This window comes from Poecilia reticulata, chromosome 6, assembly GCF_904066995.2.
Source record: "Poecilia reticulata chromosome 6, P_reticulata-male-v2, whole genome shotgun sequence".
NCBI classification, from domain to species: Eukaryota; Metazoa; Chordata; class Actinopteri; order Cyprinodontiformes; family Poeciliidae; genus Poecilia; species Poecilia reticulata.
In genome coordinates, this window is record NC_088835.1 from 14,318,726 (window position 1) to 14,344,650 (window position 25,925).

Below are 25,925 nucleotides of genomic sequence, written 5' to 3' on the forward strand. Positions count from 1 at the left end.
AACTAAACTCAAAAAGACGGAGAGCAGGAAAAAAAAAACATCTGAAAATATCTGACTAAAACGTCAAACGTGTCATTTTTCATACAGACATTACTGAGAACTCTACTTCTTTAAAGTTAGTACAGTACTCAAAAACCTTTTATATTGAGTAAATACATTACTAAATACATTGTACATTTTCTTTATAGAAATGCACAAAGCGCGTTCTGTAAAAATGGCCAGTTCTAGTTTTGGAAAAGTCTATCTTTCATTCGTGTCGCAAAACAATCTGAGAAATGCGACTTTTGAAATTTTGTGTTAATGTTGCTGATTAAAACAGGTCATGGAGTATATTTAAGTACATCTTGATTTCCTAAAATGTGTCCATATATCTCTTATTTACATAAAATTAAAATAGCCATGTATTTTCTGTTGGCAGAAAGCGGAAGGCTTACTTAAAGATAAGATTATAGCACAAGAAAACTTTCCTTTCTTCACAGGAAAGCTTGCTTGTGAATACAATTTCCTATTTTTAGTCAAATTAAAATACCACTGAACACATATTTCATTAAAACCGCACAAAAATGACTTTAAAGATATTTCTTCATCACTGTATGCAGACAGAAACTATATTAGTCTGAATTTGCAGCCATCACTAGATGCTTAGCAGTCAGCAAGACGAAGAAAATAAGTTTTAGCTGAACATTAGCAGAATGGCTCTGTTTATTCAATTTTTATCTTTTTGACTTTAATCGATTTCTTTGTAGCCAAAGGCCTGGTTAAGGCCTTAATAGCTGTTTTGCCTATAACAGGTCCAAGACTGCTTATGGTTTTTATTCACTTTAATACAACAGACGAAATGAAAAATAACCTCAATGATGTTGCGTTTTTCCAACTATAAATGAAAATATGTAATTAAGTACTTAAATTTGTTCTTTTTATATTATGATTGTAAACACAGGGGAGAAGATAAATTTTATCCACTTTGACGTGCATATTTTATTTGACCAAAAATGTGAATACAACATTTTATAAATATATTTTTAAAGACGTTGAGGATTAATTTGGATGTTTTAAATTAGTCATAAATAAATATTATTTAACAGTTGAGCTTTGAAGCTCTGCTAAACATAACTAGTTTTTTCTGATAAATTACAACACGCAGGAAAAAATGTAGGGTGTAGCTGAGGAGCAAACTTACATTTAGCCACTTGGTGGCAGCAGTTATCAAGCTCACACTGAACTTTGAACTAGGTCAATGAACCTCTTCATTCTTGAGATTTGTTTGGAAGATTTTTGGAAACTTACTTCTGATGTCTCGAGTTCTTAGTCAACTCTTATGGACTTCATGGGAACAATAAAAAGCAAATGTTGATGTTCGGAGGAGATAAAACATACATTTGTGTAAAATTATTTGGAAAAGTCGCATTTACTCTATATTTCTTTTTGTATTTTTTTAAATCATACTGCATCACATGTAAACTGCCTGTCAATATTTCACAAACAGAACAAATAAAACTTTAAAAACAATTACTGTCATGTTTTAAATTATTTTGTTTATGTCACATCAAATACTGCTATTTCTCTCGATGTGTCTTCGCAAGATAATGGACGGAAATTTGAAAAACTAAAATATTTTTTTCAAGAATATATATTAAAGGTAAAGTATGTCACAGGTAGAGTGCAATATGATGACAATTGTCATATTAAAAGTACATTTTGAAAATAGAAATATTTAAAACTGGAAATAAACACGCAAAAGGCTTTAAATATGTAATTTTCTAATCTAATAAATTAAAGTTGAATAAATCAAGTTTTCATTATCTTTATTTGTAAAAAAAAATTATTACAGAATGGTTGATTACATTGAAGGTTTGAAACGGCTCCACGCGCAATATTGCAGTGGTACGCATGCGCATTAATCGAGAGTCTATAGGTAAACTGGAAGAACACCGTGAGTGGTGTTTAGCTACTACTTCTTGTTAGCTGTCGTTTTAGCTATCTTAACCTCTGGTGTATCATGTTTCTGTATATGAATGTGATCACGGAAACTGTTTAAGGCCAAAAACATCGACATTTTTACCTAATGTACTCTGGTTCGTGACGTTATCAACAGTTTGGGTAACTCTAGCTCACTGTTTCTATTAAGAGAAAATTAGCCGTAATTTCAGTACGTCAAAGTTATATAAATGACTCAAAGTAACTGTATTTTTACCAGGAGGAAAATTTTAAGGAAGTGTTCATTTAAAAATAAATTGGTCTAAAACTGGGCCTCCAACCACCAAATTATAGTCAAGAATAATTTTTTCTTAGGCCTGTCTGTAAATAAAAATATAGGATTAATATTACATTTTATTATTATTGTTATTTTTTTGCAGTCCTGCTTATCCTCGTAATAGAGTCCAAGAATTCCCCATTTCACCGAAATGGTATGGCTCCTAGGTAAGTGTTTTGATGTGCTACTGGTAAAGTGTCATGTTTTGCATGGTTGAAGCAGGGCAAAACTTTTGACATGGACCTGAGATTACAATGAGATTACAATAAAGATTTTAATATTAATTCAAGAAACTTACAGATCTCTAACAAGGTGAACAGGATATGGAGCATTGACGGTGTAATAGTGAAATAATTCAGCAATGAACAAAAAGACCCAGTGAATTTCTATACTGAGATGAGAGGAAAATGACGAACCAAATGACCTATAAGCAATGAGGAACTGATGTAGCAGAATGAAAGCATGTAAACTGAGGGATAGGGACACAAGAGGGAACTAAATTAATGCTGCATTCCAGTTAGCTGGAAAGTGGGAACTTGGAGTTGGGTTAACAGCATCCTAATTAAGAAGCCGAAATTGCAACGCCCATATACATTGTATATCCTTTGAAGCTTTACTTTCTGTAATCAAGCACCACTTTTAATTTATTCAGTTTATAGTTGCTGGCTCTTGATGTAACATTGACTTTAGACACACTCTTGTAAAATATACACGTTTCTATCACATCCTACTGCGGTTGATGCGAAGTGCGGCCTTAGTGAAATGCAAAGTTGAACTTACAAGTTGTACCTGGGCTAGTTGAGGAAATTGGAATTTCCCAGTTCTGAGTATAAGTAGGATGCCGCATAAGACTCAAATTATCTAGACCAGGGATCCTTCACATTAAGTTCTTTGCCAAACCCCGTAAAAATACAAGAAGAAGAAGACCAGGGATCCTCAAAACCAGGCCTCGAGGTTGGTGTCATGTAGATTTTAGATGCGTCTCTTGAGATTTGTTTTGAAATCTCAGAGACACATCTAAAAGTTGCAGGACACCAGCCCTTGAGGTCTGCAATTGTAGACCCCTGATCCAGACCTTTATACCAAATATCGTTTAAAAAATACAAATGGTATTGCATTGTTATCCATTTTATTATTATTTGAGGAAAGACAACTAGGTTGTACAGTGTTGCATTATTGGATTACTGTTATTGTTGGTCTTTTGTGGTCTGATTTTATATATTATTGTATCAAAGAGTCTTTTCTTTATCTTGCTGGAGCACAGAGGAGTTTTAAGCAAAAGTCACTTCAAGGTTTTGTTTTAACATTATGTTTCTTTGTAGAAATGTTCCAGTTTAATGACTGGAACTTCCTTTGATATGTCTTTGTGGCTTGGTAGAAATTGGTTAATACCTGCTCAAGTGAATCACAGAAAAGCAAATAAAGACATTGTTTCTTACTCGAGTGGTCACGCTAACAAACCCATTCATGTGTGCGCCGTGCACATCAGAAACATTTCACACCATCCCTTTCAAAGTCACTCCTTAGCCTAGGGTCACAGTGTCTTTTTATGATAGTATCCAGTTCTATCAGGGATCATTTAATTCTGCAGCATGATTGATACTGGCAAAGGTTAAATGTGAGGGGAAAAAGGTCTGTTCTATTAAGAAACCAGTGGTTAGTGGAGACCTCCCACTTAAATATTATTTTTTTTCCTCTTGGTGTGTGTCTGTGTGTGTAAAGTGTGTTTGTTTGTGTCAGTCATTGTTTTGTGAATTCGCAGGTGATGGAAGTAGTTGCAGAGGACCGTGCACAGGTTGAATTAAATAACCTAGATAATTTTAAAAGCATTGACAGTGCAATTTGTCGATCCAGTGTTATTACTCTGACCCCTATTAGTGTCAATGGGCAGGTTCATTTTAACCTAGACGGCAAATCAGGATGTTATCTCCTCACTGGAGTGGAAGTGGTGTAAAACAAAGAAAGAAGCCTTTAATGGTCATTTCAAAGACATTACGTTAGATTATAGTGACCAATGAGCATTATGAGGCAATAATGTGTCACGCTATTATTCCCACAAAAATCATTTAGCAGTAAAAATTACAGATCAGGGAGTAATTATAAACTACCGAGTTAAAAAGGAGAGTGCTAGTGCTTATTAAAATGCCCATTCTATTAACCTTTTTCAGCAAAATGTTTTTTAATCTCGACGAACAGGCAGAAAGTGACCCGGAGGGTTATTTGCCTGCCCTGAAGCAACTCTCAATGGATTCTAAAGCAGAGACGGAGACAGCCCTCTCCTTTTCTGCTGTAAGTCACCTCTTTTCAAGATAAATATCATTGTAAATATCATTGTTTTCCAATTCAGAAAAAATACCAGTTATTGTAATTACAATTATTTTATGATGTTTATTCTCTGGAATCTGCTTCTATTTACATTTCTTTGCACAATTTTCAAGTCTTTTTGATGGGTTTTTTTAAGTGGGGATCTTCAAATCCAGATCTCCAGGGCCGGTGTCATGCAGATTTTAGACGTGTCTCTGCTTCAACACACCTGAATAATATAATGAGATCATTAGCAGAGATCTGGAGAACTTAACTCCATGCTGAGGAGGTAATTCAGCCATTTGATTCAGGTGTGTTGGATTAGAGACGCATCTAAAAGTTGTAGGACACTGGCCCTGAAGACCTGGATTAGAGGACCCCTCCCATAAAGCTTAAGGTGTTATATCATTTGTCCTTTCTGCAGTAACCTTACCAAACAAGGCCACTACATTACCTTTGTAGAATTGTTGTAATTTTTTTTTTTTGTATGAATGTGAATAATATTGTCACTTGTGTTTTTTTTAATCTTGGATGTATGTGTTTTTATATGGAGCCCTGTTAAACCCTGCCACCTTTAGGACAGACAATAAAGTCAATCAGTTAGTCAACTTGACTGACTGACATATTGATCGATCAGGCAAAATGAAAAAAAAAACGACTTTGAATCACATTGTGCCATTTCATCTGTCATGAGCAGATGAAATGGCCTGAACCTGAAGTAACTTGTGTTTTGAGGTTATCCAGTCTTCTTCCATACTCCAAGAACTTGAATTCCAAATGAAAAGCATCACTTCAGTACTTTGAACCACTGAGGAACAGTCCAGTTCTTTTGCTCCTTAGCCCAGCACCAGGAGTATATTCAGGGCATTGTTTCAAATATCCTAAATACGTCTTTGTTGCTGCTTTTCAAGATTTCACTCCATCTCAAGTCCACTCTGTGATTATCCCTCTACCTTTGAAATAGTCACAACACTGTGATTATCCATGTTGCTTGTTGAAGTTTTCCTTCCATCTAACTTTCAGTGTGCTACAATACGCTTTATCAGTGAGTTTTTTTGGGGGTTTTTTGCAGCTCTATAAGGATGAGCTTCAAAAAGCAGGAGAGCGGTTCACCACTGTAGCAAATATTTCTGACCATAAAACTGTATTTGTTTTTCTGATGCAGGTTGAAGACCCTGCGTTGGAACAGAAGCTTTTTCTGTCCAGTTCTCACGGTCAAACAGAAGGCGGAGCACCCATTTTACTCCAGCTGTTGGAGTTTAAAACTGGCCTCCAGGACGTCGTCGAAGAGCTGCATATTCGAAGGGTAATGCAGTCACTGAACCCTTTACTGATCTACTAGGAGAAAAGCTTTAAATCCCATTGGTCAACTACTTTTCACTACATAACAATCTGCGACAAGCCTGATGGATAATGATAGATGTCTTATGTAATTGCAATAAAGCAAGGACAGGATTCTTTTAATTCTACAGTTAAAATTCCTATTGATGAATGATAGTGCAACGCCTGTGGTGTGCTGTTTGCCGATCATAGCTGTGAGATTTCATTAAGATATTGAGGAAAGTGGTTTCATATTATTGCTCAAGCAAGTGCTTCCGGCTACCAAGGACGAGCCCAGATGGGTTGCATACATTTGAAAACAGGATTGGGGTCACACAAGCCATTTAGCCCTTGTGACAACTAAGTATAGAGTAAACTTGCTTGTTTGAAACATAAATAAATCTTCCCTCTGCCCCTTTGGCAAGCACTTTCAACATGAGAGTACTTAAAGCTTAAAGGAGCAAAAATGGGATGTTGGTCATTTGTTGCCATTTGGATTTTATTGTTATTGTCCTGTTAACTCTGACAAAAACATTATCGCATCTTATCATCCTCAGGCAAAATAACAGTTTGCAGTGGTGCTGTTCGGAGCGGAGGGGTTAGGAATAAAGAGGGTGACACAACACTGCTGGACATTCCTGAGCAGGTCACATTCCAGGGAGTTTCTGAGTGCAGCAGACTGCTCTCTCACTGCTTCAAATTTGAAAAAAACGATAATTGTGGATTTGGTTTCAATGGTGGTATTTTGTGACAACAATAAATTGTTTAGAATTTTTTTTTTCACAAATTTGGATTAAAATGAAAACCATGCTGTGATCACGGGGAATTTAAGGATAAATTTTGTAATTACTTTCAACTAAACTTTAAATTTATCACATTTTTAAGCTCCCATGCAAATTTATACAATAGCTTTGGCAGTTTTATTGCCTACTAAAAACCGACCATTTGTAACAGCAATTAAATAACAAAAGAAAAAAAAAAAGGATTTATAATGCAGATCATGATGTAGATGGACGTTGGTGTTGACTTTTGTACAGTTGGTGTCAACTGCTCTTGAGATTTTCTCTTTGAATAAAACCTAAGCAGAAGGAATAAATTTAATATAAATGATATAATTTGGGAAAATGAAAAACATTTAAAGATCACAATTTGATTCATGAGGTTTCCAAAGCTTAATAAAACCTTTCAGTTTGTTTTTACAGCCTTATTTTTTTAAGCACCCTCTCGCTGTAATTATTCCCCAGCCCCCCAAAAAATATCAGCTTTATATTCTATGCTTTCTTATTGTTTTTTTTTAATGCAGTGCCACGCTGGTAGCATACTTTAATAGGAACTTATAAAATAAATTCACAGAGCCAACCAGCTCCCACATGCTCATAAAAAGTACTGCATATACAGAGAGAGCTGTTGACTTTTACCTGCCTTCTCCTAAGGAAGAGGGAGGATAGGGATGGCGTTCCACAAATATAACCTCCCTTTTAATGCTCCGCTCTCTCAGGGTGCTTCTACAAAAGATACGGTGGACTGAACCAGAGAAACTTAAAGCAGTTTGCAGTTGTGGCTCAACTCCACAGTTATTAACCCAAAGAATGGGAGAGAACGCGTTTATTTATTTTACACTTTGTCTGCTTGGACTGCAGTCACTGAGCGTTAATCCCTATTTAAATTTACTAACCGGTGATTTAGTTTAGAAAGTGTTTCCATTTGAGATGCTCTTACCTACAGAGTAAAGTTGTAAAGTTTTCATACCATTTCTAAGGGCATGAATATCATAATATTCTTCCTTTAATGGTAAGAGGGGAAATGGTTAGTGGGTTTTTTTTATGAATGGATGAATAAAAAAACACAACAAATTCAAATTTACACAGCCAATTCTTGCTCATTTAAAGCCTAATATTAAGTCAACACATATGCCTTTGAGTGCTGCATGATGGTGCAGATAGTGTCAAATCCTGGCCTGGGGTCTTTCTGCATGGAGTTTGCATGTTCTTCTCTTCTCTCCAGGTACTGCGGCTTCTTCCCGCAGGCCAAAAACATGACTGTTAGGTTAATTGGTTTCAATAAATTGTTCTTAGGTCTGCATGTTTGTATGTGCTTGGTTATTTGTCCTATGTGGCTCTGTGAACTGTTCAGAGTTCATAGTGTGAATGACTGCTGCAGACTGCACGGACAGTGGATAGGTGGATACCAGTGATGAGTGCATGTCATGTTCAGAGGCTCTGTATCGGATATTACTTGCGCTGGAATATCAGCAGCACCAAAACGGTAAATATAAAAACACCCATTTCCCACATTAGCGCTGCACGATATGGGGAAAAGATGTGATGCCATTGCTGAATAATATGATTACAAAGAGCATTTTTAGCTGGACTTTGACAGGACTTTGTTTAACGTGTATGTGTTGTCGAAATTCTGCCTAAATAAAAATGAATGTCAGTTCGATTGTCTTTATTAAAGCAGGGGCACTTTAAATTTAATTAATTTTGTGGCCTGTGAATAGTTTAGATTTGCCAGTTTTGGCCCCCCAGGATGAAAAGGTTTGGATACCGCTGACTTAAAGCTAACCTTTCAGCTTTAAAGTGACAAAATGTTCAGTCTGTCTGAGATTACATTTGGGCTTTGTTTAGGGATTTTGGCCACTATTTCTTGTCACATTCAAAGAGCAATCCATTAGATTGGACAGACTTACCAGAGGTCAGTAAGTAATGTGACATCAGAGATATAATGACGTTTCCTCTTCCTTTCTTTTTTTGTGGAGAAAGTATCTTGAGCGTAGGACTTTTTTTTTCTCTAAACAAGTTTTCTTGGTGTCGGTTTTAGTGATAAAACTGTCATGTTTTAGGATGCAGAGATACGCTTTGAGGATGAGATCAGTAAGCTTGCTCTGGAGAAACAGGAGCTGGAGTGGGAAAAGGTACATTTTACAGTAACAAACCTCTTTGCACAGTCAGCTTTTAGAACAACTCAGTTGTACATCTTGAATGATATGTAATGATCCATGAATGATTTATGAATGAAACTTCAGTCCTTTTTTTTCCCCCGTTGTGCAACAGGAATCCCTTCAACATAAAATAGAAACCATGTCAAAGCAGCACACCGACTCACTCAACTCTGTGAAAAAAAGGGTGTGTTTTATTTTAAAATCCAAGCAAAGCTTTTTAATCACAGTATTAATTCATAAATCCTGAATATAATTTATCTTCCTCCTTGTAGTTTCAAGTCAAATTACAACACACTGAGGAGGAGAAGGTATGATGAGCTTATTTCTTTGAAACATTTTGGGAGAAAAGTGCATTTCATTCAGTTAATGCTAAAGTGTAGTAGTAAATTCACTTGTGTCAGGCACAAAGTCTTGGCCCTTGGAGGGGATTCTTCCGTGCTGTGCTTTGGTATTTATTGCTGTTTTTGACACTCACAATAATAATATCACATTTCAGGGGAAATACCAGGTCAGTGCAGAGTTAAAGGACAAGGAGATTAACAATTTAAAGGAAGAGCTGAAGTCATTGCAGGTATTGAGAAGTTTAACATTCAGTCTCTTCTTTTTCTCTGTTTTCCTTCTAAAAACAAAAACCTTTACGTTTCCTTTTCCCCCTTTATTTGTAAATGAATAAGACATATTCATATTAAGGCACTCAGCAGGACAAGTACGGTAAATATATAAAAAAAAAAAAAGTCATGCTTGATCAGAGTCAAGGACAAAGGTCTGACTTGAGGGCAGTTTGTCTGCAGGCTTGACAACACAGAGGTGATATACGGCTGTCCACATGGCCGGCTGCACTTTAACAACCCAGCTTTGTTACAGAGACAATAGTCTGTTTTTGATATTCCATCTGGGAGACAATGCAGGTGGTGTTTGGTTTAAATGAAGTTCATTAGTGTGCCTTGGTGTGATAAATTTCTTTAATTTAAAACATTTTCACATGAGTAACAATCGGGAATGAAGGTGCTTTAAACATGATGTAACTTTACCACGTGTGAGTGTTTCAGTTTAATCGAAATTAGCATTGTTTTTATTTTATTCATAGTCAAATTTTAAACTAATTTCAAACTGACACTGGTGCAGATTTAAAAGGGTTTCAAAATGTAAACATTTAAAAGAAATGGGGACAAGAACACTGAGTCAGCAGTACTTTCACTGGGGTAAAAACATAAGTACAGATAAAATATACATTTAGGATGAATCTCGCCTGCAGCCCAGCATCAGTATAAAGATGCACTCTGAATTCACCAGGTGGTCATTTAAAGTTCCTGTGAATCAGACCAACCGACACGCTGCCACTGCAGTCTCTGTCTCCCCCCCCCTAATAACTAATTTCTTTTTCCCTTGTGTTACTCTGAAAAATTATTCTGTAAAATTGTGTCATCCTTACTTTTTGGTTTAAAAGAAAAAGAAAGTGTTATTTAATGCACTCCCTCTTCTTTTTTTTTAAACAGTTGCTGAAATACAACTTGGAGAAGAAATTGAGTGAGCTGGTAAGGAGGGGTCCTCCATTTATACAATCTGTTGACAGGTGATTCTTGGGAGGGAGGAGAATTAAACGAGGAAGATGAGGGACTGGTGCTAAGGAGGCTCTGGTTGAAAGGGAAGAGCTCATCACAAGTAACAGACTGGGAGTATGTGACTCTTTGAACTGCCACCACAGCAGAGGAAATATCTCTATTAAAATATTTTATAACTGGTCTTCGCTCAGTTTAACCTTCTTGGCAGCAGATTCGGAGGGAGTTCAGGAGAGCTGGTTGATTGGAGAGAGGGATGAAAGTGAAGGGAGGTAAAATGAGGAAGGTGGGAAAAAAATCAGCTTGATATAGACAATCAAACTATAGCAGCAGTTTGAAGAGCAATAAAGTGCCGCGAGGCATGAGCAGAGTTGATTCTTTCATGCTTCTGAAACACTCGACCACTAGCTCCATTAAACAGGAATCATCTTAAGTATTTGACCGCTTCTTCTTCTGTTGTAATCTGTGTGTCTCTGTCTGACAGAATTCAGGACAAGTTTTCCAAATTTCTTCATGCCTGCCTTTAAAAAATACTTTTTTCACAGACTACTTTATCTGTGAGCACTTTTGATGCAACCTAGAAGAAGGTAATAACAGAAACTGACAAAAAACAGAAATGATTTTAAGATTAATTAAGTTCATTTTAGTTTATTTATTTAGCGCCATTTCACAATAATGTCATATTGAGGAAATTTGCAAAAATACAATTTCAATTCCGGTTGAGCCTAGTTATCAAACAGGGCAGTAATCCCAGTTAATTATTCAAAGTAGTTTTAAAAAATTGTGTTCAAGGAAGCCCAACTGGTTACACCCTTGACTTGCAACATTCACTCTCCTGGACAATGTAGCGGCAGTAGACAAGCACTCGCATCAAATTCACCGACTTTACAGCAAGCATGTAGAGACAGTGAGGAGAAAAAACTCCCCTTTAACAGGAATAAAGTGCAAGCAGCCATCTGTCAAAACCGACTGAGGGTTTGAGGAGACAGAGCGAATGCTTCAGTGAAGGACTTCAGTTCCCTCTCCAGAGAGAGGAAACGCGCTGTGAGGCTAATGTATGGTTCTCCACCTCCACCACTGCTAGTCCACAAATCAGCTGTTGCAGAAAACTACACTCCCTTCCGCCCCTTGCTTCTGCACACGGGCTTTGACCTCCGAGTACATCTTGGGGATTTTGTTATTTTGAAGAATTTTTTTGATGGCATTTAACAAAGTGGAACTGCTGCCTTCATCAGCTTCAGGATCACAGGTTTAATGAAATCATGTCTTTGGCAATGAAGCGTGCCGCAGCACTGTTCAGGTCTTTAGCATGCTTTGATGTGGGTGCATAGTTGATTTGTTTGCTGAGTTGTGTGAACTGATCTTCACCTTTTGACGTGGATGACTTGTTGCCTGCCAGAGCCTCCACTCTTTTAAAGCAACAATGAAGACAGACATTTAACTGGAATTTCAAATAAGCCTATCACTATAATCCTGTAGTCATGGTGAATGTTTTTGGAAGCGGTTTAGATCACAGGTGTGATGCTGAAATTTCATTCAAATACCATGTGTCATGTTTCCGGCATTCCTTATGACCTGGATAGCAAAAAGAAGAATAAAACAATAGTAATAGAAAGAATAAACTCTTGAATAAAGATGAATAAAAATACATCTTTATCACTGTTTTATTTGGTGGATAGTTTTTGATCAGAACCAAAGCAGCTTCCAGTGTTTTCAGTGATTAACCTGCTGATGCTGATTATGTCTCTGCATTGAAACATTTTTTCCCCTCTCTGGTTAATTGGAACTGCGACTCCTCCACAGGAACAGAAGCTAGCCCTGCAGAGTCGCACAAAGGACAGCCACCTGAAGCAGCTGGCAGAGGTGGAGAAAAGATTCAGTGCTCTTTCCAAACAATGCGCTATGGTCAAGCAGGCTCATGACCAACTGGAGCAGAATGGTAATGTATGACTAGATAAAAATAAATAGATGCAAAAGTGCATTGATATTCTTATTGAAGTGACATCTGTAAATTATATTAATTGAACTGTTTGGTCTTCAAACTACTCAAGATGTAATTCATTTCAAGTTGCTTATCAATCTGCGTATTAATTTATAAATGTGTGTGCTGAACAGATTTTACTTTGAAAATGGCAGTTCCAACATTTTCTAAATCCTGGAGCTTTTTCGTTTTTGAAAAGTTAGAGGGAAAACGTTCTAGACCAGGAGTGGGTAATCACAGTTCTCTACGACCAATGTCCTGCAACTATTTTATGTGTCTCTGCTTCAACATACATGAGTCATATACTCATGTAGTAGCACTCTGGAGAACTTAACTGCACATCAGAGGTAATTTAGGTAGTGTAATTGAAATGTGTTGGACCAGGGAGACATCTAAGAATTGCAGCACACTGGTCCTTGAGGACAGTAAATATGAATTATATAAATATTTTTAAACATTTTCTAAAACATTTTTCATGATTAAAACACAAGGGATGTGTATTATACATGTTATATAAATCAGGTTGTAAAATGCAGGCTAAGTCAGCTCTAAACAATCAGATCAAGTTCAGTGCTTGAACTTGTCTCTGTGTTGCCGCTACGTTCTTCTGCTGTTTGATAAAGTGCTGAAAATGATCTTCAAACTGAAGATGGGGTTTTGTTTGGCTCGTGTGGTATTGCAACAGCACATTGGTTCACCTACAAGTTTTCTGACTCAATCTTTTGCACTAAATCTCCATCATTATTTTACAATTTAAGCTACAAGCAGAGGTCATTGTCAAGTTTGTCTAAATGCCCCCTTGGGTTTATTTTGATAACCTGTGAAAAATGAAAAATGCGCTCTTTTTGGCAGCAATGTTTAACACACGTAAGCCAAGAAAGAATTCCCTCTCTGCTGACACCAGATAAGACCGATGTATCACGTCATTTTCCTGTCCTTTAAAAATCCTGCTCACCTCATACTTTCATGGTATATCTTTGTGTTAGTTGGTTTGGACAAGCTATGTCCTCTGATATTAGTCGTTTTCTTATTTTTCTGGCTGTAATACACATAAGCCCAGAAGGCAGCTTAGGATCTGGAAAAAGATTAAGTACTTTTACAATCTCTTTGACTAAATGATAGCCTTTATTGTCTCTTCTACTTGTCCTACTTCAGTGTTGTCAGACTTCATACTTATGTCATGCAGTCATGTTTGATGGCAATCTACCATGTATTTTTCCTGAAGTTGATGAGGCCATGAAGATAAATAACAAGTTGAGTTCTGCCAGAGAAAAGCAAGAAGGAATCATTGATTCACTTAAGAAGGTATGAAGACGAGACAAATTAGATTTGACTGTGACTCAATGGGGGGGAGTTGTCGTCAATCGGAGGGTTGTAGATTTCATTCCTGCTTCCTCCTGTCACCTGCCGATGTTCCCATGAAAACTTTCCAAGTTGCCTATCAATCTGCGTATTGATAGGCGCACATAAATGTGTGTGCGAATGGGTGAATGTGGCTCTAGTGTAAAGTGGTATGGGTGGTCAAAATGACTGGGAAAGTGCTACATTTGATCCATTTTACATTTGAAGGTCATTTTATTTTTATGACCCAACTGCATTTTAAAAGATTCTTTAAATCAACTCAATTTATTTATGATTTAGATGCAATTGCACATAATCCAGTTCAGTCTTCATCATAATCTCAGTATGTATTACAGTGTTATAATAACTTTAACCACAGTGACTTAAAACAAAAAATCATGGTAAAAAGTTGTTTCCTAAAGATGCCAACCTGATTACTTTGAAATGTTGACTTTGCAACAAGTCTTAAGTCTGAATGTTTTTACATTTTGTCTGATTCTTTCCCAGGAGTTGGAGGAAGTCAGTAACAAGCTCATAAAGGAAAAGATGAACTCGGTCAGACATGAGAAGACCCAGAGTCCTGTAGGGAGGGAACAGCACATACAGGAGCTGCAACAAAATGTCCACATGGTAACATGGGCATCAGTAAAACAGGGATCTTAAATAAGTCCCAAAACGGTGTCTTTGGGCATTTGGAAAGTTGAACAAATTTTTTATTTTTTTTTTAGGAGTCTGAAATGAACAAGAAACTCAGGGAGGAGAATGTTGCTGAACGAGCAGAAAAGCAGGTAAGGAAGAAGAACATGACAAACTTTTTCTTTTTTTTTGTTTAGAATAATTGTAAAATGTTCTGAAAATTTAATGGAAAAATGCACTGAATCACATATATACTAAAAAATATATACTATAAAATAGTATAAATCTGAAATGCCCTGTTTTATCACGTGGACTATATTATATTAATATAAATTCTCTGTACCATTCAGGGCAAAGCTTGAGTGGAATAGAGGAACTTGGTAATGTCACTGTGCCAGTGTATTATTAAGCTGTACAGTCGAGCAATGCTGAAACGGCTTAAAAAAGTCTACTAAATTGGCTATGTAGAAGAAGAAAAATAAATGGTTTTATAATAAGAAATAGATTGCTACTTATGCTGATCTCTTAGGCTTCTCTTAACATATAAAGAATGTTATAAGGAAAAAAAATAGACATCTATGACCCAGTGAGCCTGAATAGCTTAAAGGCTGTTTGAACTTTAGGATGAAACACAAAACGGAACATTTCATAGTTCATCTTCAGTCACACAAGATCTTTGGTTTCAAAGAAAAGAATGACTGTTCCAAAGATGTTCTTATTTGGTTCTGTGGATCTGTGTTTAGAAGTTGATGAGGGCCCTGCAGCACAACCAGCAGCTGTTGTTGAGTCAGACACAGACCGTAAGGAGACTCGAACAGGAGCTAGAGAGTCAGACACAAATGTTCAAGGTCAGACTTTTTCAGTTCTTCTGGTTTTTCTCTTAGAACTTTAACATTTAGTCACACAAGTTTCCTTCACGCTGAAAACATGAGAGCTCTGTAAAAGATTCCTGACAACTGCAGATTCACCTTGTGACTTTTGTTTACCAATTTTATTAACGGTTGGATGCTTCAGCAAATACTTGTCACACATTACTCAACTCATTGTCCCTCTACTTTGCCCTTTGGTGTCCTTTCAGATGTGCCAGTTCCTTGCAAATGGAAAAGTTTCTATTTCCATCACTGGTCTGCTGCATGAGCGCCAAATTACAATTGACTTTCTGAGAGTTTTGTGCTCCGACTCTAATTATTTTCAAGATTGTCTAAAATGCACATAGCAGAGTCAATCCAATCAATAAAAATTTAGTTTCTGAATAATGTACATACAGAAGAGAATTAAACTATTGAAATATGTCGCAATTTGCTAATGAAACAAAAGAGGATGTTCAGCTGTATTGAGTAAAAACAAAAATATAACTTTCCAGAATGAGTGACAAGTAGTTACATTTTTAGTACAATTCAGGATTTATCAACTTGTTACAAGCATTTGTTGAACATAAAAAAATACATTTAAGAATTATCCGCACAGATAAAAAATGTACTCCCATTTGTTCGTTATGTCTTTGCATTGCATAAGAACCGTGGAGGTGTATGTTTTTATTTTTGACTGAATCAAATTCATTCCTTCTTGGAAACCCTGCACCTTCTTAAGTGCTGCACAAGGAAAACATTCTTCAGGATCTGTTTAAATTACTATGAAAACACTTGTACAAAGACATGAATAAATGCCAGTCTCTGTTCCATCTCATAAATTTGCTGAATATGGTGCAGTATATCACAACATGTACATTTGTGAATAAAATCCCCCCCGCAGCTGAATGATTGTATATTTTTCTCCATTTATGACTCTGCAGTTTATTGTTCTCTTTCCTTTGCTCTGTGCCACCCCACCTCCCTCCAGTTTATTTCTCATTCTCATTAATTTATTAAAATGACACAAGAAACCTGATTTGTATTAGCCAACAGTGCCATCTCTTTCTTTCTCTCTCTCTCTTGGCCCTGTTTAAAACCTTCTGTTCGCGTTAAATAAACTCATAAAAATTTAGTATTGCATTGAAATCTTATGGGCAATTAATTTTACGGCAGGCCCTTAAGCAAGAACGCGAAGTGATGCGAGAGAATAGAAAGACAATGGAAGACAAAGTGGCTGAACTGACGGAGAGCTACACTGCTTCTAAGATGAGCTGGGACAAAGAGGTAAAACAGAGACTGCACTTTAGTGAAGGTGATGTAAAGACTATAAGTTTTTTTCAGAGCAAGAACTTTTCAATCTTGTGTTTTCTTTGTTTTTGTGATCACACAGAGAGAAGCATTACTGAATCAAATTAAGAATGAGCAGTCAGACGTTCAAGCCTTGAAAGAAGCTCATGAAGGCCTTGAGCTGAAATGCGCAGACCTGATTTTGCAGGCCAGCTCACAAGCACTGCAAGCTCAGAAGCCACAGGTAATCGATGCTTTTTACTGACTTCTGAGGCTGAAATAATTAATCAGATTAATCGTGATGAATTGATTTGATTATTGAAATAATTGTCAACTAGTTTAGTAATTGATCATTTGTTAGCTGGAGTGCAGGCAAACATTTTCAGAGTAGTAATTAAGCCAGAACTTGGCAAAAAAAATATATATATAATGCATTAATGTAATGTTTTGATTGTTGATTCTATGTTGTATGACTTCATATTTTTATCTTTATGATGTAAAGCCCTTTGAAATGCCTTGCTGCTGAAATTTGCTATACAAATACAATTTGATTGATTTAAGAAAACGAAAAAAAAAAACACTTTTGTAAATGTGTCCCAACCAGAACTCCTCGGGTAGTTTTAGCTTCACCTGCATGGTTCAAATTCTGTTATACACAAAAAGTCTCAGATTTACCACTTTTGCCATCTTTTGCTCTCCAATTATTAATTGGTTCATTAAAAATATAATCAACAGATTAGCTGTGTTGACAAAAAGGGCTGAGCTTTTCACATGTTGATGTTAGAAACATGTTTAGCTGCAGATGCATCCAGTTCTACAAATCATCACGTTTTCACTTAAGTAATATGGTATTCCAATAAATAAGAAAAATAAGAAAAATTAATATTTAAAAAAACAAATTGAATGATTTGCAATTTTTATGTCTGTCTTTCTAATTGTATAAAATAGACCATATTTGATGTTAATCTAATGCACTGCAATACATTTGACCTGCATGGCCAACTTGAGGTTCTCAATATTACTATTAAAAGTTGACCGTTCTAGGATTAAACTGTCTAAAATAAACTACATGTGTGAAATCCTGTTTTGAAGGTTTTAACAGTTTATTCCATCAGTTCATTGAATTTAAGTGACTATTTTTCTTTCACAGATGAAAGACAACAGTCAGAGTCCTCTTGTTGCAACCCAGCTCAGTCCTTTCAGCTCAGTCTTGGAAAGATTCAGAGCTGAGGAAACTGCTAATGGTCCAGATTCCAGCTCTCAGCTGCCTGACCTCGACAGTCTGCAGTGCGCTGCTTCCTCTCAGGCCAAAATCCAGGATTGTCTGAAGGACACAGGAACAGCTTCAAAGCTTGCTGCTACTGGAGCAAATGGAGGTCAGCCTTCTGAATATAAACAGGAGATAAAGATGGTTTTTGGTTCCATTTTGAGAATCTTAAATTTATTTATCTTCAGGCCAAAAATGCCATTGGTTCATGATGAAACGATTTTTGAGCACACTGCAGTTAAAACAGCATATTTTGTCAACATTTGTACCTTTCCTTCCCAGGTCAAGACGAGATGAATCATCAGCAAGAAATGATTAAATCATATTTCACAAGCAGCATCCCTGATAACTCTGAAAACACCACAGAAACCGCTGGTACAAGGGACTTAATTGGACTTGATCAGAGTTTCCTGAGTAAATCTACCTGTGTCGATGCATCAAACCCTGGGTGCGCTTCACTGAATGGATCTGCAGAGTTATTTGAATATGAAACATATGAAGAGAGCAAAAGAGGAAAGAATAAGATACATGAGAGAGGGGAGGATAGCAAAAAGGAAACCAACAATACAGAGCAAGAGGAAAAAGTACTTCAAGAAAATGTGAAAAGTGAAAGAAATGCTGCAGAGAAAAGAACAACCCCAGTACAAATGGCAGATAGTACAGACATGCACAGGGATGCTGAGGGGTCAGCAAAGGCGACAGAGAGGACCAGTAACCCAGAAACGGAAACAAGAGCTAGAGGTGAGCGAGAAGTAACAGATGGAGTGAAAGAGAGAGGAGAGTCGGCAAAGCATGCATCAGAAAGTCCAGAAACACCGATACCAGCTCTCACGACTGCTGATATGACTGAAGCGAGCCTCTGCGGGCAGGTCAATGACTTCATGGATACTGAGCTGCCGTCAACCGTCTGTGAACCCCTTAACTCCGCAGAAAGTGTTTCTCTAAAAACCACAGAGAAGGACGGAAATGTAAACGGTGAATTTACTGTCGGCACAAATGAACACAAAGTGACTTCAGATGAACACATCATCAGTGCTGAAGATGAGCAACATATCTTAACCACGACGGATCAGACTTCGTGTCCTGAAGCTCAGTCGATCTCACTTTGTCAGATGCCAGGAGATGAGAACCCATCCAGGGAAACATCGGGTGCTTTTCCTGCTGAATGCGCCTCCCAGACAAATCCCGCTGATGAGTTAAAGCAAGAACACAACATGCAGGTGTGCCAAACAAACCAAACTGAAACCGGAAGACGTAATTTTCCGCACGTCAACACCAATATGATCCAAACAGACGAAAATACCGATGCATCCATCAGTAAAGAGTCTGAGTTAATGAGAGAACCACCACTGGAAATTTCAGCGAAGGAGAGTGTGCAGCTGACATCTGCTGTGGCTAATGATGAAGACGATGCACAAAAGAGGAAGCAGATTCGGCCAAATGTAAACCCATGTGAAACTGTGCATACACCTTCGTCAACATCCTGTTTAAAGGATGTATCCATGGAGGCTATCCTTCTACCAGATGTTTCAACGGAAAACATTCAGGAGGAAACAAAAACCAACACGCCGAAGGATCCTGGACTTAAAGAAATAACCCAAGACAAAGGCGATCTGAATCTCTCTGTTCTGCCAAGTCATGCCAATAATGGATGTCCAGAGCTTGACCGTTCGCAGTTTCACCAGAAGAGACCCGATGCTTCCTCTGATTTGTCCCTGATGAGCAGAAAGCCCTGCAGGTCTCTGTTTGACTGGAGGAAACAGTTCTGCTCCGGACCAAAGTCAGACGGATCCGGCCTGCTACAGTTAAACCAGGTATAACACAGTTAAAAAAATGAAATATCTGTATTCTAAAGGCATGTTTTTAGAACGCAAGTTCAAAACCTTTCTAGATATTACATAGTATAACAATTAGTCAAAAAAAATTTAATAAGCGACGATTAACCAAAAAATTTCAGAAAGCTTAGTTTAATAATTCTAACTTTAAAAATGAGAATAAGTCACACAGTCATGCAGACAGAAACCCGAAGCAGCACATTTTAGAGGTTTTATTAGAAATTAGACTAAGGCATCACTTTACACCAACAAGGTGCCATGAAGCAAAACAGAAACAAAGACAGAAACCACAGATTTTCTCAAATGTATTAAATATAAATGCTGCAGAAAAATAAAACGTATGTAACGCCTGGGGTTCCTGTGGCGTTCATGAAGCTCTGATTTTCCAGGCTCCCGATGTGTCTCGACCAGATAGCACAGGACATTCCCACGGCGCTATACCCATGTTCAGCAAAAGCAGGCACAACAAAGGTGATGGTTGAAATCCTTACATCCTTGTATGACTCGTGATATGCTGTCGTACATCTACTGCATATAGTTTACCCTGTGCTATAATGATTTTTCTGACTTTATTGTCATTCTTGTCTTTTTTTTTAAAGCCCCCTTGGTCATTATGAAAGCATCAGATCTATTCAATGTTTCTGGAGCTACATCCTCTTTGATGGGTCAGCAGAGTGAAGAAACCTGCAGAGAGGAACCAGCAGAAACGGTAAATTGTTATGAAGGAAGATTCAACTGAGACACAACGGAGAAAATGAGATAAAGCAACTCAACATTTTAATTAAAAAAGGCCAAAATGCAAAACCAGCCTTTAAAAACCAGAACTCGCTAAAGTAAACAACACCCTGATACTGCAAAACAAATCAATTGATTAACTGATCCCCAATAGTACATGTATGTTATGACAATGCCAAGGAAGAAGCTTAAGATTCTTTGAGTCTGTTTGCTTGTTAAGTGATAAAGTTTCTGGTGCAGATATTAGTGCTTGCTAACATCAGTAAACCGAAACAACACTGTAAAGAGTGGAGGACTGACAAAGTCATTCAGAAAAAGACCCTGGGGGACATAACGGCAATAAATGATCCAAGAATCTGCTGATTTGTTGGACGGACTTAGTTTTCCACACAGTGCTTCTTTATTGAAACTTTTCTATATTAAAACAACAAAACAAAATATAGTATATTCTGTGTATTATAAATCATCATTGCAATATTTCATTTTAAGCTATAGAGGGTACTTGTCCAAAGGAAAGGACTTTAATTTGATGTTGAACAGGAAAGGAATGTGCATCGTTTTTACATAAAAGCCTCAGGGGAGAATATATGAACTAGAAATATGCAAAATGCCTTAAGGGTACTTCTCGTTCTTCCTCTCTGAGCTTTCCGCTGACCCAAAAATGGCTTTTTAACATTTCTTTTCACAATCTTTAAGTATAGGAGCAAATTTGTGTATGTGCCCAGGCCAGACGAAATGCTCAGACAGAGTTTCTTTTTGGGGGATCCTGCTGAGTCAGGTGTTGAGTGAAAGAACTTAAATGACCTCACAGACATTCTCAAACAGCCAGATAGACAGAACGAATGACCTGTGGAAGAAAACCTAGCTAATGATCCTCGGGTACCCCTTCTTTCTCACTTACTCCATCTTTATCTGTTGCACTTTCCCTCTTCCTCTCTCACTTCATCATTTGTCTCTCACTCACTTTCCACCCTCTTGTTGTTCTCTTCTTTTTCACCCTCGTTCCCCTTTGTCACCAACTCTTTGTCATTCTGGATTTGATCAAATCCAGGCGCTGGCAGTCAATACTGAGGGGAGAAAAAAATAAAAAGTTTAATAAATAACAGTGACAAGCAAAGTCTTCTTTTTTTTTTTACATGCAGACTCAAAACGCTGGGAGCATCAACCAGAGTTCAGTCTGAGCCTGGCTACTCTCTTACTTGGATCCTCTTAAATGTCATTTGCTGCTGCTTGATACTTGATTCACATCTATGTTTGAGTTAGTGTTGCATTTCCTCTGAGAATGAATCAAACCTCTAACTACCGCATCTTTTTACAGACATGATATGAGGAAAAGATGCCAAAAGGTAAAAGTGTTTGATTTATGGTTTGTCTTGTTGTCGTCTTTTTCACAGGACAAGACACTTTCTTTGTTCGTCAGTTCTTTTCCACTCACCCTCTCCTCTAATACAAGCAGCAAAGGTTCACTGCAGACCAACCTGGAGTAAGTATGTTTGTGAAAGATTCTCAGAGTTGTTTTTATCCAAATGTGAATAATGTTAACTATTTAGATGTGTAACAGTTTATTTATAAAATATTGTAATCTTGCATCATTTTAATTCCATTTCACAATTATTCACCACTTTTGTGTTGCTGTGCAGCACAATAAAATGCATGAAGGTTTATGATGGGAAAGGGGCAAATGTGAAAAATTCAGGAGGAAGAAATTCTATTTCAAAGCTCTAAATAAATATGGTTCTATGTGTCCTATACATAAATTTTTTTCCTCAAATTTTCTAGAATGCATTTACTTGTAAGTGACTCTGTAATTTCTCTTCATACCAGGTGTAGCAGAGCTCAGAGCTCAGCTCCAGTTAAAGGGCCGGAGTCGGAGTGGGATCCGTCCTGTTCCCAGGACAGGGAAACCCAGCAGTCTGCTTTCAGAGCACAGATCTCTAAGATCGAACATTTTCTCAACAGCGACAGGCTTCGACTGTCCAAAAGACGGCGAACTGACAACTGAACCAAACTGACGTATCCTTCTGTGCTACACATCCAAACAAGTTTGACAAGTTGGTTCATTTGTTGTGTCTTAGGTTTAAATATTAATAAGTACAACTTTTTTTGTTCTAAAATCAAACTTTAGTTTAAAGCATACATGAATAAACTCATTTTTGCCTTGTAACTTTACACATTAACTTTAGTATATAAAATGTTGCTTTATCCGCAGAACTCTGTGCTGTTCATTCATTGTCAGATTTGGGTAACTGCTTCAGGAGGAAGGCAATATTGATACAACTAGAAGTTTAAGCTAATGTTCGGATAAGGTTTTGTGTGTTTTTATAAGTTGAATTTAATTTGAAGCAGAAATTTGAATCATTTTACTCTGCACAATTTAAGAACGTTGATAATGCTGTTTTTGTTAGCAGTGGGTTTTGGAGCCACTAATGCCTTTTTAAAGATAAAAGGGTATAAAAAGACAATGAAATTTATTTTTATCTCAAGACTTTTCTCTGAATAAACCTGAAATATTGCAAAGCAAACAGCCCAGTCAAATCACCACAGAACAAAAGTGCTGTTAGGAAAAAAAAAAAAAAGATTCTAGGAGCAATTAACACATTAATTAATATGGCAATTAACATTAACCTCATATCCTCAGAGGAGCTTTAAATGTGAAGGAACCTTTGGTCTAAATCCGTGCAGTTGTTGTTGTTAAAAGTGAAATTAGATGTTGGAACACAACTGGTAACACCTATTAATGCTAATTAAGAGACACAACCATAGAGGTAACAATTAGCACCAAATACACAAACCCTAATTAACAGAAATCAATTAGGGAATATACAGACCAATTAGCTCACTGTTATTAGCATCTCATTAACTTTATGTTCTTGTTGTGAAATGTAAAGACCATGAAGCTCAGACACCTAGCTTCTTCATTGTATGATTGCTCTTTATCTTTGTCGCATTCTAGACGATTTTCTTGGATTTTGTTTCAGTCGGTTGGAAATATAAGTAATTTAAGTTTTTCTGTTATTAAATCATTTCTGTCCTGCAGATGATCTGATGTGACTTTTTTACTTATCTTTTGAAAGGAATTGTATAGAGAGTAATTTCTTTAGAAAGAAATTACTGTTGGCCTATTGGCAATCTTGCTGACTTGTTTTTGTCTCGACATTTAAAAGTGTTTTGGATAAATGTCCGATTTAGTTTACCACATTATCTGCAAAGATTGACAGCTGTCTCCATTATGCTGTGGAAGACTTTTTCCTTCTCTTGGCTGATAAAAGCCTTAGTCGAAAGATTAAAATTCAGACATTTAATCAGTGAAGGAAAAAATAGCTGTTGGGTAAAATAGTCATTTTTGGTTGAAGTTCATATGTAAATGTTATAGATCAGGATGAAATTAACATATTTATGTAGTGACATTACTCTTTTAAAAACAAACTTTCATAACAGAAATAAAACGGCTCTAGAAAATTATATTGCCAGATAATCAGTGTGCAAAGCTGTTGCTGACTCCATGATGAAAAAAAATAATTTTCTCTCTGAAGACTTTTAAAAAAAATAGTCTTCTCATATATGTAATATTAAGAATGAAAATTTTCATGGTGGCACAAAGTCTGTGTTTAATCCATCTAACCACACTTACTCATAATGAATATGCTTGAATGTTAATGACCTCATAAAGAAACCTGGAGCGTTTTGACAACTGAGCCCATTGCTGCTGACCCTTATCCTTTCTGGGAGTAAGGGACGGAGGGGTGGGGGATGTGGGAGGTGTGGAATATAAAGGTCTTCATTTTAATACACTCACAGCCGCCTTTCCCTTCAGTTTCGGTTTCTTGGCTCGTTTTATGGCATAGGCATACACACTCTTTGGTTATGAAGGTGCTTTGAAATGGTCAATTACCCTCTGGATAGGGAGGATACCTGCTGTTAATTACTGCCCATGGTTTTATATGAAGAGTAAATAAAGAGACCGCTGACATTCACATTCCATCAATGCATCCCACAGCACATGCTGTGTTGTAGAGTTTCAGTTAAAGTGAAAATAAACCCCCTAGAGGTGGGAAAAACATTTTCCCACCTCCAGCATGACTTCCATTTTCTCGACTCCTTGAAAAGAGCCAAATAATTTTATTATTCAGACATAAATATTGTGAAATTTATCAACTTTTAGATTTTAGATACATCTCTTGTCCTATACACTTGACGAAAATAGCAAAACTGCCTCACTAGCATGCAGTCAAGCTCTCCAGAGCTCTGCTAATGAGCCAACATTGGAGCCATTGGTACGGAAGCTGAGAGACATCTAAAATTTGCAGGAGACTGGCCCTTGAGGACTGCAGATTGAGAACAGTGCATTAGACACATTACATTATAGAATGATATTTTACGAGTATTTTGCTTGTAGAAGCATTTAAAAGAATTAGCAAATAATAAGTATTAGTTTAAGTTATAAATTCAAATCATATATTGTTTTATTTTTAGGTCTTGAACAGATTTCAAAATGTATAATTCAGCTTGGCAAAGCTGATGTGTAAAAGTATTGAATTTTGAAATGAAAACATGTAGAAACCTGAACTGTGCTTCATGGAATACAGCTCTCTGATTAGCTGTTAGCTTTCGTCCTGCCAGTTAAACCTCTGTGTTCCCACAAGCTTCAGTAACGTCTGTTTTACATAAGATACTTACTATCAACAACTTCTTTACTGAACCCCACTTTAGAAAATCCGAACTCTGCTGTTTACGTACAGCCCTGGACAGCAAACGTCTAGTTAATGACTGGTAATTTTTATTGACTTTCCCCCCTTGTTGATGCCTCCCTGGGCAACTGCCTATATAGCTCCTATCAAAATCTGCCAGTGTGCACATTTTCAAAAAATGTCTAAGAAAATGTTTTATTGTCTCAAAGCAAACATATCTTAAGATTCTCAAACTTCCAAGTTCTTACATCCATTAAGGTTTAAAAGAAATACCTTTTTTTAAACATTGCCGTAATTCAGAAATTCACCTATATATATATATATATATATATATATATATATATATATATATATATATATATATATATATATATATATATACACACACACACACTTTTTTTTTGTAGAGTGTTACCTTTCATACGGCTAGAACACAAACGTACAGAAAGGGGGATGCGTTCTGTCAACAATGTCGAGACCAGTAAAGTACAGTAACAAAAAAAATAACCCCACAAGTTTAAACCTAACCCTGATTTAGTGCTCTATTTTATTGAAAATCTGTACATGAGATGGGAGGAAAGCAATATCTTTGCCAATCCTCTGGCTAAATGGGTCTTACCACCTCAAAACACAGTTGAACATCCTGAGGTTATGGGGCCATGTTTTTGTCATATTATACCTCTTTGCCTCAACAGCCATCACAATAAATCGAGCTGGGAAGTCGTATTAAACGGTGCAGAAGATGTGTGCTGCGACTGAGGCTGAGTGCAATCCTGGCACTCTGAGTGTACTCTGCAGTCTTAAAGTGAAGCAGTGCAGCTGCTCCTTTGTCCTGTAAAAATACTTAAACAACCAGATGATTATATAGTGAATGGATAATGGTGGTCTTATGTGACACTGCACTGTAAAGTACTGTTTTCTGGTCA

The 25,925-nt window shown here is 36.9% G+C and overlaps 1 protein-coding gene across 6 annotated transcripts; it reads left to right on the plus strand.

Annotated features, from left to right (window-relative positions):
* The first annotated feature begins 1,893 nt into the window (after positions 1-1,893).
* ccdc73 (coiled-coil domain containing 73) lies at positions 1,894-23,347 on the plus strand. 6 transcript variants are annotated; one of them, XM_008411686.2, is made up of 22 exons: positions 1,894-1,933; positions 2,358-2,421; positions 4,451-4,543; positions 5,724-5,864; positions 8,721-8,792; positions 8,932-9,003; positions 9,092-9,127; positions 9,316-9,390; positions 10,316-10,354; positions 12,182-12,317; positions 13,585-13,664; positions 14,208-14,330; positions 14,429-14,488; positions 15,080-15,184; positions 16,361-16,471; positions 16,578-16,718; positions 17,625-17,850; positions 18,024-19,555; positions 19,966-20,047; positions 20,176-20,285; positions 21,706-21,794; positions 22,136-23,347. In XM_008411686.2, exons 3-22 carry the CDS (start codon positions 4,499-4,501, stop codon positions 22,311-22,313), a joined length of 3,453 nt encoding a protein of 1,150 aa, XP_008409908.2. In that variant the 5' UTR covers positions 1,894-1,933; positions 2,358-2,421; positions 4,451-4,498; the 3' UTR covers positions 22,314-23,347. The 6 variants fall into 6 exon arrangements, with proteins under 6 accessions (XP_008409908.2, XP_008409907.2, XP_008409912.2 ...); XM_008411685.2 differs by lacking the exon at positions 1,894-1,933 and adding an exon at positions 1,961-2,100; XM_008411690.2 differs by lacking the exons at positions 1,894-1,933; positions 15,080-15,184 and adding an exon at positions 1,961-2,100.
* Positions 23,348-25,925: the final 2,578 nt, after the last annotated feature.